General features: G+C 36.8%; 1 protein-coding gene across 9 annotated transcripts in view; it reads left to right on the top strand.

Annotated features, from left to right (window-relative positions):
* The window catches only part of ATE1 (arginyltransferase 1), a 231,414-nt gene that overhangs the window by 181,767 nt on the left and 30,196 nt on the right, over positions 1 to 19,451 (top strand). For all 9 annotated transcript variants that reach the window (XM_053583993.1, XM_053583987.1, XM_053583992.1 and 6 more), the window contains one exon: positions 3,111 to 3,231. In XM_053583993.1, the coding sequence (XP_053439968.1) occupies positions 3,111 to 3,231 (121 nt within the window). The remainder of the gene's footprint in view (positions 1 to 3,110; positions 3,232 to 19,451) is intronic.

The raw sequence follows: 19,451 nt of genomic DNA, 5'->3' as shown, positions 1-19,451 counted from the left end.
AAAGCTTTAATAGTTAGAACTGTGTGGCACATGAATAGACAGATGAGTATAACAGAATAAATAGAAAGCTCAGGAAGAGATTTCAGTGTCTATAAGGATTTAGTAAGTTATCAATGAGGCATTTTAAATCAGTGGGGGAAATGAAAATTGTTCAAAAAGTAATGCTTAGGCCACTAAGTAAACATCTGCAAGAAAGTAGGTTGGATCCTTATCTTACACCTTGTAACAAAATAAGTTTCAGGTGGAACATAAATGTAAATATAAAATTATGGAAGCAGAAAAGTATTAGAAGAAAATACAAAAGTATGTTTTTATAACTTTTTTTAGTTATATGGAAAAACCCCGATCTATTTTAAAAAATGATAAATTTGATCTTCTATCAAATTTCCATATGGTGAAAGAGCATGACATACATAGTCAAAAGACAGATAAACTTGAAAGATACAACATCTTTTACAGATTAAGGGTTAATATATAAAGCACTCATTAATATAGGAAGAGTTCTTTCAGTTCATTAAGACCAGCAATCTAACAACAAAGTGTGCCAAGTTTATGAAAAAGAAAATACATATTCTCTTAAATGTACGGTAGATAAATAATACAAATTGAAACCACATCAAAATGCCACTTTTTAGATCGGCAAGTATTGAAAGTTATGATAGTGTACTGGCTTGGTAAGGATGTGAGTCCAAATCCTTGCCAAAATGTGTGTGTGGTTTTTTTTTTCTCAATCTTCTAAATTTAGGCATTCTAGCAGATAGGCAGTAGTAATTTGTTATGGTTTAAGTTTGCATTTGTTGTAACTGATGATACTGAATATCTTTTCACGTGCTTTTAAGTATTTATAAATCTTAAATGCTTAAGTCATTTGCCTTTCATAAAAAACTTGAATTGTGTTCTTATTGATTGTTAAGATTCTTTATGTGTTTTGGATTTAAGTCTGTTCTCTAATGTTTTGTCAATATTTTCTCCCAGTGTTCAGCTTGCCTATTTATTTTCTTAATTATTTTTTGAAGACTGTATAATTTTGATGAAGTACAATTCATTGGGTTTTTTTCTTTTATGATTATTACTTTTTGTTGATCAAAAAAATCTATATATACCCCAAGGTCAAGAAAATTTAGTCTTTTTTTTCTAAAGGTTTTATATCTTTAGCTTTTTTCTACTTCAGATTTTCAAAATGATCTATAACCAAGAAGGGCAAAAAAAAGATTGATAATTACTACTTTGGAGCATTAGTTTTTAAGATTTGTTAATAATGTGGATAGTACCCCATTATGCTATCCTTTTCCCCAGTAAAACACTTTCTGAATTCAATGGAGAGAAGGACATTGCTTTGGATAAGATACATACAGTGGAATAGCTGGCTTTATTACGCTTTCTAGGTAAATTATTAATTCATTTCTAAGTAATCCTATGTTGTGAATTTTATGTTAGAAAAATGTGTGCAGCACCTGGAGCTGCCCCCTGTGGCACCTTTTGCTGTCTTTGGGTCGTGAGGCATCAGCAACAGAGTGAACACACTAGGAAAGTTAGAGTTGGAAGCCTGAGTTCTGGTCTTCATCTAAGTGACTCCTGTTGGAATACAGGACCGAATTCTCCCTCTCTTCATTCCATCTAAATACCCAAATGTGATATCTGAGGTCCCGGCATCTGATCCCAGCCTGCCTCCCTTACCCGCAGCGTCCTGCTCTCTCCCGTTATTCAGAGTTCCCTTCTACTCCTCAGCCCGCTGGACTCTGTGTCTTTGTTCACACTCTTCCCTTTATCTAGATTGTTCTCAGTTCCTTTTCCTCCTACCCTTGACTTACCCAGATAAAACTGTTTCCTCCTGAGCCCTCTCCTGCCACTCAGGCAGGATCGATGTTTCCTCACATTTTGTTCATGTCCATCCTCCTCTTGGCTTACAGACTTCTGCTTGGAGTGCTGGTGGGTGTGCAGGTTACTGTGTACCTTGGGAGGCTCCCTGGAGTGACACACACAGCAGGCTATTGGAGGGCACCTTTCTGATGTAAAGCAACCTGGCGGGTGCTGAGCCTGTCCGCAGTATTTTTTGTAATAGATTTTGCAATAGACAGTGTTTTTAAACTCTATGGTATAACCCATTCACTGTTTGTGAAAGCAGTTCGTGTGGTTCAAGAGCATCATTAAAAAAAAAAAAAAAGCTTTGTTTCTGGGTTTCTATTCATATACATGTCTCCTAGGTTGTAATGTAGAATGTACTGTTTCTTACAGTGGGTTGTAGAAAAAAATTGAAAAACACTGTATTAAATTTTAACCTCTGTAATGAATTTTGAAATTTAAAGAAGAGACATTTGGAATTTTAATGCAGCTCAAAGAACATAAAACTGTGATATTTATGAAATTTTCGTAAAATGCTTTCACATAATGTGTGCCATCATCCCTGTTAATTATCTACCACAGGTACCTATAAGTGAATGATTTTTTTTTAACGTCTTTTGGAAGATTTAGCAGGTTATTACAGATGTTTCCCTGAAATTTCTGTTTTTTAAACTTTAGTGTACATTTATCAGTTTGGATTGCTTGTAATAGAAATATGTTGAAGATACTTTTTAATACATTAGAATGGAATGAATTTTGTCAACTGCGTCTGTGTGTTAACCACAGAATTTTAAATTTGTAATCAAGGACAATAAAATTCTACTTTGGAAAATAAATTCACTTTACAAAGTGCTAGAATATGTGAAAAGAAATATTAGTATTATTTTGTTATTAACTAGCATTTAAAAGACAGCTTGATGTTGAAACTGGTTATTCTTAGCAGTCTGCTCACAAGAATCATCTTTTCTTCTTTTTTTTTAAGAGAGAGTTAAAAAAAAAAAAAAAAACACAGAACCTCTAAATCTTGCAAATAACATAGGCATCCTAAATGGTGATGTGTTACTTTTCGAGAATCTTGAGTCAAATTTACATTCTTAAGATTGGAAAGCAATCACTAAGAGGTTTGCTTAGTATTTATATAAAGCTATTTCTGGTTGACTTTGTTTAAATTTGTGGAAGAGAAAGCTGCTTTCCTGGAGTTCTGGAACGCTGTTTCTCAGGAGCTTCTGTGCTAGTAATGCCTGTGTCTTTTTCCTTCACTTCTCTAGGGTCAATACAGACCTTCTGATTTGTTGTGTCCTGAAACATATGTCTGGGTACCCATTGAACAGTGCCTGCCTTCACTTGAAAACTCCAAATACTGCCGTTTCAACCAGGACCCAGAAGCAGGTATGTTTGGAGCAGAGCTCAGCAGAAATCGTTGCTTTACTTTTACAATCCATGTGTGTATAGCCGTTAACAGGGACCAGGAAGCTTTTCATATATTATAGTATGTACATGAGAGAGAGTGTGTGTGTGTAATACAGAGGAAGACATCACACAGGCATACATACATACTCACAGTTTGGCACAAAATTTAGAAACCCCCACGTACTGCAGTTGACCTGGCTTCTCCCATTAAAGCTAAAGGATGGTTCATGGAGGCAAAGAAGCTGTGATGAGTTTTGTGACAATACTTTGACTTTCTTTCTACATCTCTGATATGTCTCCTCTTCTGTTCACTTTTCCACCTCTCACTCAATATAACTCCAGCCATATTTTGTTGCCCATTATCTCCCTTTGGCTATTCCATGTGCTGATAGTATGGACAGACGTCAAAGTATAGCCATGGAGTCAGACTTCCTGGCTTCAGATTCTGGCTCCATGATCAGCTGGTGAACTCTGTGCCCTTAAGTAATTTAATGATCTCTCTGGCCTCAGATTCCCAACCTTTAAAATTAATATAATAGTCAGACCTACCTTACCGAGCTGTAATGAGGTTTAAAATAAGACCAACATGCTAAGAATAGCCCTTCTTTTTGTGTTGGTGGTTGTTAGCCAAACTGGAGTGCTGCATCCCATGTGTGCCACAGGCCGTTGTCTGCACTTACTGTTAATTGCTGTGATCCCTCTCTGCAAAAGTGTGCGATTCTGTTTATCTCCCTGTAGTGTAAGTACCACTGCATGATTTAAAATAGTCTTCCACGTAGTCATTCCAGTCCTCTTGGCATTTGAGTGTGGCCTTGTGCAACAGGCATGAACTTTGAGGCTCTCCTGATAGGATGGATTACGTTGAGGTGTCTTTCCTGCCCTCACCAAAATTCCTGATGTTCTGAATTATGCTTAATTGAGTTTTGAGGCCGCACAGACCCCACCGAAGAAGAGATGCCTAATCTTAAGAACATAAATATTTTTCTACTTACCACCTGTGGTCCAAGTCTTGGGAAAAAAAGAGGGAAAGAGGAATGGAAAGGCTGGAGGTGGGGGGAAGAGTAAATGGAAAGAGTCAAATCAAAGATACGGGGGCAAGAAAAGGAATGCAGTAATTTCTTCAGTTCTGAGATGTGCACTTTTTTTATTAAAAATACTGGGGAAAAAACTGGTTCATGCAATGCTATATTTTTTATCTCCTTGAAAAGTTGTTATAAAATCAAGAGTCTGACTCCTTCATACACATAATGATACCTTTGAATCTGATGAAGAGTGGCCGTAGGGACCCAGGTGACTCATGCCAGCCACCTGGGGTTAGCTCCAGGTTTCCCTAAGTATTTAAGTTTCATGGAATAACCAGGGCTTTATGGTTCCCACGCCTTAAATTATTAATCAGACTCTTACCATTTTATTCTAACTAAAGTTACACCTCATTGATCAAACTTGTGTTATTTGAAAACAGACATTTAATTTGTCAATCAATTTTGAAGTTAGGCTCAAAGCCAAAAACAATAGTCTTATAGAGAAAGGCATGCACTTACTCTCCTATCTCCCCGCAAAGAGAAAATCTCCTCTTGGCTTTTCTCAAGGTAAGATCAGATCAGTCTCTTACAGTAAAAACTGCTGAACAGCTTACTGGAATATTTCATACTCGCATATAAAAGTTTATCTTCGTAAGTTCCTTTCAAGAGAATAGTATTATGATCTTAAATTTATTTCTAACTCCCAAACTTAAACGACATTATTTCTTTTACCTTCCTTTTTTCCTTCTTGATCTTTTTAAACATTGCTTCTCTTCTTATATAATACTTGGTGGTTAGAGAGAGTTCTTCTAGTTTATGAAGTTGAGAAGGTGGCTGAATAATTTCCATGCCCTGAATGGACATTCAAGTAAATATTCATTCATGTTCATAGATTTTGAAGTTATGTCCCAAAATAAGTACTAATGAGTATTTCATGGCAAAGAAAATTTAAGTCTCAAAATGCCTATTTTTGTCAAGAACATACTGTATCTTGGTGAGTGATGAATATATTGCATGGTTCTTTTCCTGTAATCCAGTAAATTACATTTCTTTCCCTCTCCCAGTGTTACATTTCTAATGGTGATAGCTTTAGCTTTTAATATTCATTGTTCAGAATTCACTTACAAAACTCAGGAGTACCTTTGAAGAAAATGAAGATTCTTTTTCATGTGCTGAATCTTGGGAACTTTGAAGAGAATAGTACGGTTTTATCAGTATTGAATATCAGGGTCCAGACACTATTTGAAATCAGACTTACATCCTGTGGTTTTAGGAAATTAAAACATAGTTACATGCTGGAATGTATTGAGCCTGCTGTGAAACATGGTCATTTGAGGTTTAAATGGCAGTCCATGAGAAATGGCTCTCTTCTCTGGGGCCAGCTTTACTTTTATATGACCCAAACTCCGACTCAGAGAAAATACAGAACGTAATATGGGCAATATTCTGAGTCGGCATGGTGCTTTTTTCACTAAATCTTGTTTCTCCTCCCACCTGTTTAGTAAATTACTTTGTAAAAGGCACAGTCGAACACCATAGGCCTCAGTAAAACAAAATGTGGCTTCAAGGTGCACCAGTGGCCACACATTTCTCCCACGCTGAATTGCTGTAAGCCTTTGGACATCCTCCCTGTCCTTGACTGTCTGTCGGGGGGAGGGGGGGGTTCCCCTCCTCAAGGGAAATTTAGGTTCCTTGGTTATTTGCTCTAGGAAGAAGTCTGTGTAGCACTAAAAGCCTTTTGTGTTTACTGCTTTGTGATGCTGTGTGGAGAGACTGACAAACTGAAACAACTTGGAAAATTCTAAAGAAATCTTTTCTTCATAAACAGGTCTTCTGTTTTTCTTTTTTTTTTTTTGCAGTTTTTGGCCAGGGCTGGGTTTGAACCCGCCACCTCTGGCATATGGGGCTGGAGCCCTACCCCTTTGAGCCACAGGCGCCGCCCTATTTAAATTATTTTTAAAAAATATTTACTGGGGGGGGGGCGGCGCCTGTGGCTCAGTCGGTAAGGCGCCGGCCCCATATACTGAGGGTGGCGGGTTCAAACCCGGCCCTGGTGAAACTGCAACCCAAAAATAGCCGGACGTTGTGGTGGGTGCCTGTAGTCGCAGCTACCTGGGAGGCTGAGGCAAGAGAATCGCTTAAGCCCAGGAGTTGGAGGTTGCTGTGAGCTGTGTGACGCCACGGCACTCTACCGAGGGCCATAAAGTAAGACTCTGTCTCTACAAAAAAAAAAAAAAATATATATATATATATATATATATATTTACTGGGAAGCCTAGTAGAAAATTTGCCTAAAACTGGTATTAAGTAGAGTGATCCATAGGTACGTGATGCAGCAGTAATTTTTATTTAATATTTTTACACTCTCCTTGTGGTCTTTTTATTTCCTGTGCATATATATGTATTTTTAAAATCAAAACAAGAATCATGCTGCATACTTTTGTTGTTGCTCTTACTTAATACTTTGTATTATTACTTCCTTTTGGTAGGATGAAAACTACTTGATCATTAATTTGGTCACTCAGCCAGTAAATACTACTACTATGTGACAGACACTGTCTGATAGATATTTTATAAAAAAGCAGCATTGAAAGGGTAGCCCCTTTATTTTGTAGTTATGGAGTCATAATAAACTGTGATTTGATTTGACTCTTAATGCTGGACAAATGTTATATTATTTCTCATTAAAACTAAAAGCCTTGGTTCTAGATTAACAAGAAATAAAACTTTATTGCACATTTACTATTTCCCGAGCACCACTTTATATTTTTCTTTTCTCCTGTGTTCTGTGCTGCTGCTGCTTCTCCTTCTCCTCTTTCTCCTCCTCCTCCTTTTTTTTTATTCCTTTGGAATTACTTTTTTCCCTTTTTTAAAATTTAATTTCAGATTAACATATAGGTACAAAGGGTTAGGTTACCTTGTTTGTGTTTGTTAGGTAAAAGTCCGAGTTGTAACTGAGCCAGGAGGTGTGCTATACATTCCTCCACTGCACCTGTTAGGTGAGAGCTTACCAACCCCCCTTTTCTCCCTTTTCTCCTCCCACATCTCTGTCCCAACTTGAATTTAATTGTTTGTTTTTCTTGTATGGGCCTGTAGTAGTTCATCTACTAGTTTCATATGAGTATTTGAGTACCCTGGATGCTTGCTTTTCCATTCTTGTGATACTTTACTTAGGAGGATGTTTTCCAAATCCATTCAGTAAACATAAAAGATGTAAAGTCTCTATGTGTGTTTATGACTGAGTAGTATTCCACAGTATACATATAGTTAATTTATCCATTTTGTGCGTTGATGGGCACTTGGGTTGTTTCCACATCTTGTTGACTATGAATTGAGCTGTGAGAGACATTCTAGTACAAATGTGCTTATGGTAAAATGATTTTTTTTTTTCTTCTGGGTAGAATCCTAGTAGTGGGATTCTGGGATTAAATGGGAGGTCTACTTCTAGCTCTTTGAGGATTCTTCATACTCCTTTACAAAAGGGCTGTGTCAGTTTACAGTCCCACCAACAATGTGTAAGTGTTCCCTTCTCTCCACACCCAGGCCTATGCTAGTCTTTTTCCTCAACATAATTGAACATTTTGTGTTGACCCCTCAAATATTATTTGTTGCAAAAAATAACATGTAACATTTATCAGAGGATAAAAAGTAATTTAAATGCAAATATTGCTCTATAATTTTTATACTTTTTTTAGTATTTATTTCAAAGGGGCTAATTAGAATAATTTTAATGTATATTTCTAATTAGAGTAGTATATATATTTTGCCACAGATTAGCCTAGATTTCATTCTCTTCTATACATATATTGAATTGTTTGCAAAAATTTTCCTAATTTGTCACTAATGCAACTAAATCATACATGCTTAAACTTAATTTTGCTATAAAAACAAAAATACCCAACTTTGGCTTAGTGCTTTTTTCTGAGGAAAGAGTTTCTAAGACACTTTATCTCTTTCTAGGGGTTGCTGACAATCCAAACTAAGATAAAGGAACTTTTTCCTAGTTTGAGTCCCTGATGCTCTGAGGTTCCAAACTGTTATTTTATGTTTATGTTCTTCAAAGGGGCTCTCTTCTCTTTTACTCTGTCCTTATTCTTGTTGGCAAAGTCCTGGACATCCCCCACCCCCCCTTGTACTTCTGTAGTTTGTCTAGCATATAACCATAGTAAAAGCAAGTCTTACTCTGACCTAGACTATTTGTGGAATAAACTGGTTCAGAAGGCGCTCCATCCTGTATTCATTTGCTTCCAGCATGGCATCAGTTCCTGAAATGCTATATTTATGATCCCTCAAAAGAGTATAGCTCAGCCAAAATGCCATTTCAGTCACTGGGAAACAATACCTAATAAGAAAGCAAATTTCCTAGGATGAACATCCGAGGGCCTCTTAAAATTATGTTGCAGTAATAACTTATGACTGAGTGGACAATACCTCTCCTAATTATTTTAGATGAAGAATTCAGTTCTTCTTTTAATTCTTCTAAGAGTAAAATTATTTTCAGATTTACATTTGAGATTGACTACCACTTGAAATTGCAAAATGAATGATGTCGCTTGCTAGCTACTTAATAAATACATATTCTTTGTTGCCAATAAAGACGGTTTGGATGCAGCCACCGCGTGCCATAAAAGAAACCAGTATCAGAACTAGAAAATATCCTGGAAATTGAGCTGTTTTATTTAGTGAATCTGGAGATTGTGTTTTAATGTGGAAAATGTAGAAAATTACAGGCTTTCACTTTTTCAATTTGCTCTCTATCCCCTTCAAACTATCATTTTATTATTATTATTTTTTCCCACGTATCTCCCTCTCACAGATAACACTTTCTTATCCAAAATTCAGTGTAGTGCTAATACAGAGTCCTGGTTTAAAAATTAGAAACTCTATTTTCCTAATTTGCATGGTCTTTTAATGAGGATATTAAGGAACAAAATAAGTTTCCTATAATATTTGTGCCTATGAACAAAGTATGTATTATAATATTTTACTGTTAGCATTTTCTGTTGAGAAATGTGAAAACTTAAGGTAACTTGACAGCTGTCAGTCACTGGTCTGATTTTTTAAAGAGTATATTAAAGCATGTCTTACTGAGAAAGTTTAAAATATACTATTTTGTAAATTTTTACCACCCAGTCTTTTCTCACTAAGCCATGTCTGAGCAGTAAGCCAACAACTGAAAACTGCTGGAGCCAGAGGCAAACTGAAATATTGTTTAAAAGGTTTGAAAAGCAAACGTAAGATTTTCATTTAGCTAGTAAAGAAATATTTCTCTGATTCCTTTCGATCCCTTCTCTTTTCTAATGGAATGGATTTTTAAAAATTCAAAATAATCAATTCCTTTTACAGTAACTTAGTTTTTAAATTTAATAATGTAATAAATAATAAACATTTCAGTAAGCTCATTTCAGCAAGCTCAAAAATATGATGCTTTAGAACATATCTATAAATATTAGTTCTTCCTGTTGGTGTAGCATCATAGAGTGTTGCTTTGTTTGTTTGTAATAAAAAATCTGAGGGGATTTTTTATTACAGGATTTTTTATTATTTTTTATTTTAATTATTTTATAATTAAAATAAAGCCCGTATCTGGTGTTTTCATTGACTGAAGTATAATATTCTGTTGAATATAAGGTATCATCATTTTAAGTTTTTCATTTCAATGTACCACTAAGAAAAATGTTGCCAACTTGATTATGACTTTATCAGTTGTAAGATATGCTTGTGGGTTTCAGAGATAGTAAAATATATGAAAATGTGACTTTAAATATAAAAGAGCCATTGCCCAGTCTTTGTACTGTAACACCTGACAAAGTTATAGGCTGTTTAGGAGACTTGTTTTTTTTGTACATTAGGAAGCTTTATGATGTCTTAATTCTAAGCATTAAACATCTTACAGATGGAGTGTTCTATGTGTCAGGGTTTGAGGGCAATGATTTTTCAGATACTTTAAACACAAGATTATCATTACTGATTGATGATGATAATAGAGTTCTTATAATACTCTGATCTAGGTTCAGGTACTGATCTTTAAAAATTTTGAGAAAGCATGTAACTACTTTACAAAGATATTTTATTGTAGTGAATCAGCATTACTACCCAGAAAGTATTAAAATTCTATAAACATTAATGTTCTTTGTGCAGCCTGTTTACAAATAAATCTGAAATTTAAAAAATTGTCTAATGTTGGAAGGCACAATATATGTAGACAGTTTTAAAATTTTGCTTAGCCAATAAATAGAGATCTCTGACAATTCATGAATTATCAAACATTAAATAAATAAAGTGGCAAAAGATGGTATCCCAGGATATCATCAATCTATGTGTCAGCCTTAAAATAATCTGCATTTGATTGAACATCTTTCTACCTATGAATTCCTAGTAAATATTCTTGGCTTAGCTGTGACTTTATAGTAACAAAATATAAATTATTAGACTAACCAAGAAAAATTCTTAAAGGATACTTAGTACTGTCTTTTGGAACCTGCATCATTTGGTATTCAATGCAATGTCTGTGAGTTATGGGAAGAACAAACCAAAAGGCAGATACAACAATCCAAGTGTTTCTTAAATTATTCACACCCAAGTTTAACATGAGAGTGGAGTCTCTGCATTTTTTCTGCAAGGTATTTTTAAACTGTTTAGATTATCTTTTGTGGATGTTAAAACTCAGTTCCTTCGCAGGAAAATAAGCGGCTATAACATGATGGTCTGAGAAGGTCTGTTTATTTTATGAGAGTGTTCTTTCATCTGATGCTAGCAAAATGTTTTTAATATAAATATGGAAACTGGGATAAATTCCCCTTCTTACAAGAAATGTATTTTCCTAGCTGCCATTCTTTCGAAATAGACATGATTCAGGGGAGACTTGACTTGTGGGTGCTTCTGTGGATTATTCACTGATAATAAAATGAAAACTGTCTGAAAATAAGGACATGTTGACAGTAGAAAAAGAATTAAAGTTACCTATTTACTAACCCCTGTCAAAATGAGAAAAACAGAGAAAAGTACCGAGCACTTGTAATGCTGAAGAGACAGTCTTAGCTTGGTTTCTCTCTAGAAGCAGATTCTGTAGCATGGGTTTGCATTCAGCTAATTTATTTAGGAAATGGTCGCAAGGAACTGGAGTAGGGACTGTGGAAATTGGACCAGGGAAGAAGGGAAAGGCAATATAGAAGGATGTGTTACTTTGCGGTTGGCCACTTCAAGGACTGGAGCTTTGTCCTTTTGAGATGTGTGCATCTCAGAATAGGCCTGTCAGGGACCAGTGATAAAAGTACTTGTCTCTTGGCTTCCATTTTTTGCTATCTGCTGTTGTCTCGTTGGGTGTAAATGCCTTTGCACAAACATGGGGCAGACTCCTTCGTGCACATCCGGACTGCTGCGTTAAAAAGGTGGGCAGCTGGAAGGACAGTACTTGCCTGCCTGTGGACGAGGTAGAGGGTAAGGCTCAAGGGATGAGAGGCGATGCACAAGAGGGTCCAATAGAGAAAAAGTACAGACAGGGGTAGCATGTTGTCTGATGCCAGTTGTATGGAGGCTGATAGAGCAAGGATCAAAAACATGGGAAGGTATTAAACTCTAAAAAAGCTGGCTTAATTTGAAATGGGGTGAGGGGGAGCCATCCAGGAATTAGTAATATAAATTTGAAGAATGTGTCAGTGCATTTAGTTAACATATATTTATCCATGCAGGTGTATTATTCTTGCTGATGGTAGGTGCCAGCCCTCAGAGAACCTAGTGGAGGCGATAGACATTATCAGCACACTCGGTAAAGTGTGGTCAGTCATATGGGAGCTAGAAGAGGCATTGAGTCCACATAGGAGGGTTCTTGGGCCAGAGTTGAGGGGAGGTGTAGGTCAGGGAAAGCTTCTTGGATGAAGTGGTCTAGGATATAAACAGGAGAGGGAACACAAGTAAATGTTTCAGGCAGAAAAAAGACCATATTCAGAGTATAGCTGGAATTAATTGGGTGGGTGGGTGGGCATTGTAGGGGGAGATGCAGCTGGCTAATAAAGGGTTCTGTAAATTTAGATTTCTCTCCTGGAAGTGCTGGGTGGCCATGACAAGGTTCTAAACCCTGCAGCACATCAGCAGATTTGTCATTTCTACTCTGCATGTGGAGGTAGAGAGTCCAGGTAGGAGGGTTGTGCATGCAGCCATCTAAGCAGAAGATGGCTGTGGCCTGGCCTGGGGTGGTAACAATGGGTGATGGAAGGGGTGGATGCAACAGGTATTTAGAAGGTAGAACCTACAGAATTGGGTGGGTGCTTGTATATAATGAAGATAAGGGTGGGAGAGAGTTGTGTAGGTTCAGACACAAACTGACTTTATTTCTGAAATGACAAACATGGAGGAGCAGAGAAGAATGGTCCAGTTCAGTTCCTGGCATGTTTAGTTAAAGATGTTTTTGAGACATTTGATAGAGGCACCAAGGAGACAGCCTTATAGGTCTGAATATCTGAAGATGGATTTGGGGAGGAGCCACAGATTAAGGAGGCACAGTCCGCGGGTGGGAGCCTTAGTAGCCAGTGAGATGCCTACTGGAGTGAAGAGCAGAGAGCCCTGAGGCCACAGCCTGTGTTGACGAGGCAGAGGAAGATTTCTGTTCGAGGCCAGAGAGATGAGAGGAAGCCGAGAAAGCCTGGGATCAAGACAGCCACAGGAAGCATTTCAAGAAGCAGGAGGCACAGGCAGAGACAGATTTTGCTGAGAGGACCTGAGAAGGAAGAATCCTTTGACAATCTTGACACTTTAGTTTTGGTGAGAATGGAAATGTAGCTTAAAAATAGAGTGAAAGTTAAAAAGTGACCATATGAAGTTTGATTTTGAAGACACTGGCTAGAGAGGCTTTAAGTCTTACGGAGGAGGTGGGGAGCATTTTCAGAAGCTGGTAGGGGTCAGGGCAGGGAAAGAATAAAGATAAGGAAGAGAAATGAGAATCAATACATCAAGGTCTCTGAGAAAAGGGGCGAAGCGTAAGAAAGCTCAAGAGCATTGATGGGATGGGACATTTAGCCTTAGTTAACAAGACCCTTCCTCTCTTAAGAGAGGGTGAGGGAAAGCTAAGTGCAAGTGAAGATGAATGTGCTGGTGTGCCTGCCGTAAGCTGAGGACTTCGTCACCTGATACCTTTCCTTTTCCCATTGAAGTAGGTGCTGGTGAAGAGGGAAGTAGGAGGATAAGAGAGCAGATGTGTTGAGTAGCTGCTAAGAGAATGGATGGAGTTGATTTCCAGACCTTGTTGAGATTGTTGGTGATAAAGTCCATGCAGATGTGGTTCTGTTTTGGCAGCCTGGCCACTGTAGTTGTATTATTCAAGAGTTGGGAACTTGTCAGGCCATTGCAAAAGAAGGGCAAGAATTTAAGACTTAAGAATGGTTGACATATGGAATGGCTCTGAATTCAGTTAAAAAGGAACTGAAGAGAGGATAAGGATAACAAGATGCCATAGGAATGGATCAAAGGATCGGAGGCCTCTGAGAACTAAGGGGGTAGAATAACTGAACAAGCTGGAAAGGTGGGAAATGGTGTTCAGAGACTGTGTCTGATTTTGCTATTTTAGAGATACATGTTTAGGAGGCCAGCCCCCCACACAACCTGTGAGTGTCCTTAATGCTTGGAGAAGATGAGAGAATGAAAGAAATAAAAACAAGAGACAAAATAGGATTTAAAAAGAGTAGGCCCCGGGGACCATCGCTACCTACTACAAGGAATAGTGAAGGCCTTGATTCTGGGTTAACTCACTGTTTATTACCTACATTATCCTCAAATTAGCAAAGGAATGGTCATGAAGTAAGACAAAGACAGCACTACACCTCATCTTTTTTGAGGTACTTACAATTTCAGCTAAGCTACTTTTTAACTAACTTTTGTAACTACTTTACTCAACCCTAAGCTGTTTATAAACTAAGGAAGTGGGATACAATTAATGAAACAAGGAGCCTTACTTATAAGCAGGATGCCAGAGCAGATAGAAGGTTTGACCAAGCCCGCAGCTTGTACAGGAGGCAATCAAGTCTCCAGGTCCCGGGGCGGCAGATAGGCAACACCACACCCGTATTGGGAGTGGGGAGAAGCTTTTCCTCTTATCAACTCCTAGAGATTGTTTCTTTTTTACAGAGAGCCTGAAGCATGTCCTGCTCCCAGCACATCTTGCCATAGCTCATTTGCCCCTGGAGACCTTTGACAGACTCTCTGTGGGGGAAAGGTCACTGCATGTTCAACAGACTCTGGGGGCTTCGGATACACATTGTGGTCTCCCTACGTACATACTCTCTTCAATAGCCAGGTCTTCTATCTTTCCTTTATCCTTTCTCTCATAATTCACATCCCTTAACTACTAATTATCAACAAAAACATTTCATTAGAAATCCAATTTATGTAAGTACTTCAAAAGGGCGCCCTCCTCTGCCTCTACTTCCTCGACCTTGTCTTCCCACATTTCCACCCACGTATGTGGCCATAGGATTGGAAGCTAATGTAGAAGCAAGGTGAAGGTCATTGAAACAGAAGACAACATCTGCATTGTCAAGAGATTTTTACTTCTTAGTTGTCCTTTAGCTGGAAGAGTGATGTCCTAAATGCCGCTCATTTTTACTTACCAAATAGCATTAATGCTGCTCACCCTCAGTGAACATAAAGTACCTTATTTGTGTTAGTATATTGTAGAGAGTCAATAAAATACCATTTTTTAGGAAAAGATACTAATAACTTTATATTGGTGGTGATCGTTAGGGCATCTGTCATGGTGTTTTGCTATCAGTTTTAACTGCAACCTGCAGAAAGAATACATTTTATATCTCAACTTACTATGTATGTACAAGGAAAACAATGAAACCAAAATTTCACAAAATAGTATTTATCCTCGTTAAGTACAGTGCACTCTATTCTCTTTGTTATGCTATTAAAAAGAAAATGGCTGTCTTGACCCAGTAAATTGAATCCACAACCCACTAAAAGATCACAGCCTGCAGTTTGAAAGACACTGTTTTATCTCAACTTTTAAAAATATGCGTTAGGTGTTCACATTTGTAAGTAGACAGGTATTAACTATTAAAAGTGAGGATTTTGGTGCCAATGAGCATCTTTCATCTTAACAAGAAAGAGGATTCCAAGATGCCTTTAATTTTGGAAATTAGTATTCAGTTTGTTAAAATAACGTGTTTTTTCTTTAAAGGTTTGAATGCAAATTATAAATTTTATTTTTAATGTATAAGTCCTACAAATATTAGCAATTATTTTTAAAGGACTTCTGAATGACATTTGCTTTTACAAAATCCTAATTAAATTTCTTTAAACATTTTACGATTCTTTTATAAATTTAATGTATTCGGTTTCCCTCTTAATTATCTGAAAAGTATTCTTTAAAACCTAATAAATTACATTTATAGACATAATAAACCTAAATTTTTACTTAGCTTAAAATCACAAGTCAAAAATCAATTACTTAATTATCCATTTTCTGTTGGAGTCACATATTGTTTAGAAGATCTTTAGGAGCCCACAAACACATGCTGAAACTAATAAGTGAATTTTAGCAGGTTCACAGAACATTAAATTAATACACAAAAGTCAGTTGTATTTTTACATAACAGTGGCAAACAATTGTAAAATTGTTTTTTTAAATCTACTTACAGTAAAATAAAAGAACGTGCAATATTTAGAAATACATTTATCAAAAGGCATTCATATCCACTACTGCGAAACTACAAAGCATTGCTCAGAGAGCTAAACGATGGAAAGATTTAGAAGACTCAATATTGTTACGATGACAAATGAAGTTAGGAGAGTGACTTTTCTGGGCTTTCCTTGTTTTTTGCTAACAGGCGCCTGTTCTTAATTTTGGTGATAATAGTGCAGATGTGATACTAAAATATCAATTTTGTATGTGGTTTGCATTTTGTGTGTTTTATTCTTGTGTAGACATATAAATAAGCTTTGGGTAGGAAACGTCACTTGTAAATTGGGGAGGTAATAAATTGTTTCTTTTTTCTCCTCCTCTATACTAGATTTAGACTTAGGACTATAGAAAAGATTTTATATTCTTATAGAAGATCTACTGTCAATGTGAGTCAGTATTTTAATATTTTATATATTTTGCTGGGGTCTAATTAATGTAGTTTTATGGATCAAGTGGATCCAAGATTGTGTTCTCAACTGAATATTTAACTGAAAACTGTCCAAAATTAAAAAAAACTCTGTTCTGTGGGATCGCACGGTATCATTGTTTATCATCTGTTTTGCAAACTACATAATTATGTGCCTTATTTTAAAAATAACTCTTTGCTTTTGTCTTCTTTGCATTGTGACTAGCTTTGTCTGTCAGCTGCTTTTTCTCCAGACATGTCTGCCTTTTGAGAAAGGTGTGATCCTATAGGCTGGTACTTGGATAGACTCTGGACTGAAATACCTTGCTCATTTATTTTGTTACGTGTCAGAGATGCATTTGAGTGTGTTAGGAAAAGTTAAATAAATACATTTCAGGTTTTTGTTTTTTTTTTTGCTTTTCATTCCTTTTTAGGTCTCTTAATTGTAAGTTGCACAGATAATTTCTGTGATCGGGCAACAGCAGAGAAGTTAATTTAATGTAGGAATCAAACATTAATGTCAAGAACTTTGAGCTCTAATTTCACATTTAGATCCAAGTTAAGTTCCCTTAGTAAAGAAGGAGTTTTCTATCTCTGGCAGAGCATAAATTGTTAAGTATGACAGTTGCTTAAGAAAAAATGAAATGAAAATATTTTGTAGAGCTCGGTAATAATACTAGTGCTATCTTAATTTTCTCAATTGGCATTTTTCTCACCTGCCATTTTTACCAGCCTTATAAATCCAAAGAAATGATTGCTCTTATGGGAGCTTTGATCTTCATTTTATAGTAATGCCGTGTAATTTCTCAAACCTTCAAATTAAACCAAAGAAAACTTTTTCCAGGTTAATGACATGGCTTAATTTTCAGATGTTGGCCTGTGCAGACTTTGAAGTTAAAGTATTGGGAGGAAACGAGATCAGATATTGTGATATATTGACTAATGCAAAGCACTTTTGAACTAGTTTACAAATTTGCATAATCCCTGTTGTTTAAAATAATGCATTCGAAAAAGTTGTATGTAGTCCAGTGATTATAAATTGAACTGTATTTTTATGTCCCTTTTTAAAGAAAACATCCTGTTCAAAAATCCATTATTATGAATCCTTTGATAAAACAAAGGCTTTTGTAATACAGCTAGTCAACCCCCATGTTATATTGTCATTTTTAAAATTAGGGTTTTGGAGCCGGACACTGTAGCTTAAGCCTATAAACCCACCTACTTAGGAGGCTCAGGTGGGAGGACTGCTTGAGCTCAGGAGTTCAAGACAGTCTCTGGGTACCATAGCAAAAGACTGTCTTGAAAATGCCATTTTACCAGCCTTATAAATCCAAAGAAATGATTGCTCATATGGGAGCTTTGACCTATCTCAAAAAAAAAAAAAATCTATCTATCTATATATATATATAATTTTTAAATGTGTTTTCTTAAATACTCAAACGGCATTCAAGATGGCAAGAAAAACTAAAAAGGACTAGTGAGTTCATTTGCGTGTTTTGAATTTGCAGTAGTACTAGGGTTTGCTTTTGGAGCATAGTCCTGGATTTAATAAAACCACAAATTACAGCCCTTTCTTTAATAAGTATACACTTTTGAAAGTATTTTTGAAAACAAATAGTGCTTTAAAATTGTGATTTTTCTTAGTATGCATAGATGGAAAAGTGCTTTGTAGTACTGCTTTGTTTTTAGTCACAATACTTGTTTTTTAAAACACATTAAAACAATAGTTGAGATTTTTAAAAATATTTAACAGAAACACATTTGAATTAAAAGAACTGAACACTCCTGCTGTAGAATATGGGGCCTTTTGACTCTAGCTCTCTATTGCTTTTAGGTAATGGGTTCAAGACTTATGAAGAGATGTCTGGGGTGTAGGAGGCGTTCTTAAGGATGTGTTTTAACTGTGAAAGTTGAAATATACTGTAGAAATTCTCAGCTTTAGGGTCTGGTGAATAAATTACGAGGCTGAGCATTGTGAAGACAAGTCCTCGGTTTCTGTGTCAAAATCTGTCAGAACTGAAAGAAGACACAGGAGAGTCCCAGGATTGGCCTGGAATAAAACAATCTCTTTTAGTGCTGGTATTGACTGGTAGCTGGTTAGTTTGGTTATTTAATGAGGAGAAAAGGAGTTTTAATATGGTAGTGCCCCCCATACCTTTTCATTGTTAAAATTATTGTGTTTCAAAGTATACATGAAAAGTGCAGTGTAATGGAATGAAAATCAAGAGCATTAGGTCATGTGGGGAGATTTGAATCAGCAGGTAACAAATGGATTCCATTATGAGCAATTGTAAACTAGTGAAAGCACAGCAGAACCTCTGGAGTCTGCCTGGAACATTCCACTGGACTGGTAGCACAGAAAGGGGGGTGGGAAAGTACAATAAAGATGAAAGCAAACACCAAAACCTGAGTGGCTGTACAAGGTTTAAAGAAAACATTTTTTCCTCTGAACAAGAGAGTAATGTATCAGAAGAAATATGGCAAATCTTATTCTCTTTAGTACTTTTTTTTTTTTTTTTTTGGAGACATAGTCTCACTGTGTTGCCCCCTCAGTAGAGTGCCGTGACGTCATAGATCACAGCAACCTCAAACTCTTGGGCTCAAGAAGTTCTCTTGTCTCAGCCTCCCTAGTAGCTGAGACTACAGGCACCTGCCACAACACCTGGCTATTTTTTGTTTTAGCAGGCCCACGCTGGGTTCAAACACACCAGTCCCGGTGCATGTGGCCGATGCCCTGACCACTGAGCGACAGGTGCCGAGCCTTTAGTACTTTTTCTTCATCATTTTGGAGAGAAGATTTAGCAGGTAACAAATGGATTCCATTATGAGCAACTGTAAACTAATGAAAGCACAGCAGAAGCTCTGGAGTCTGCCTGGAACATTCTACTGGACTGGTAGCACAGAAAGGGGGAGGGGAAGCCTTATGGAAGTAGATTCCAACTATTCAAAAATAACAGAATCAAAACTCTTGATTATGCACATTGCATTTGGAACTAAAGAAGTAGTAGTGAAAGAATTTGTAGTTGATGCTTATCTCAAAAGTATCTGTAGGGCGATGCCTGTGGCTCAACGGAGTAGGGCGCCCGCCCCA

Source organism: Nycticebus coucang, chromosome 3 (assembly GCF_027406575.1).
Source record: "Nycticebus coucang isolate mNycCou1 chromosome 3, mNycCou1.pri, whole genome shotgun sequence".
Lineage (NCBI taxonomy): Eukaryota > Metazoa > Chordata > Mammalia > Primates > Lorisidae > Nycticebus > Nycticebus coucang.
Note: the sequence above shows the minus strand (reverse complement) of the source record. Positions and strands in the feature narration are given on the sequence as shown.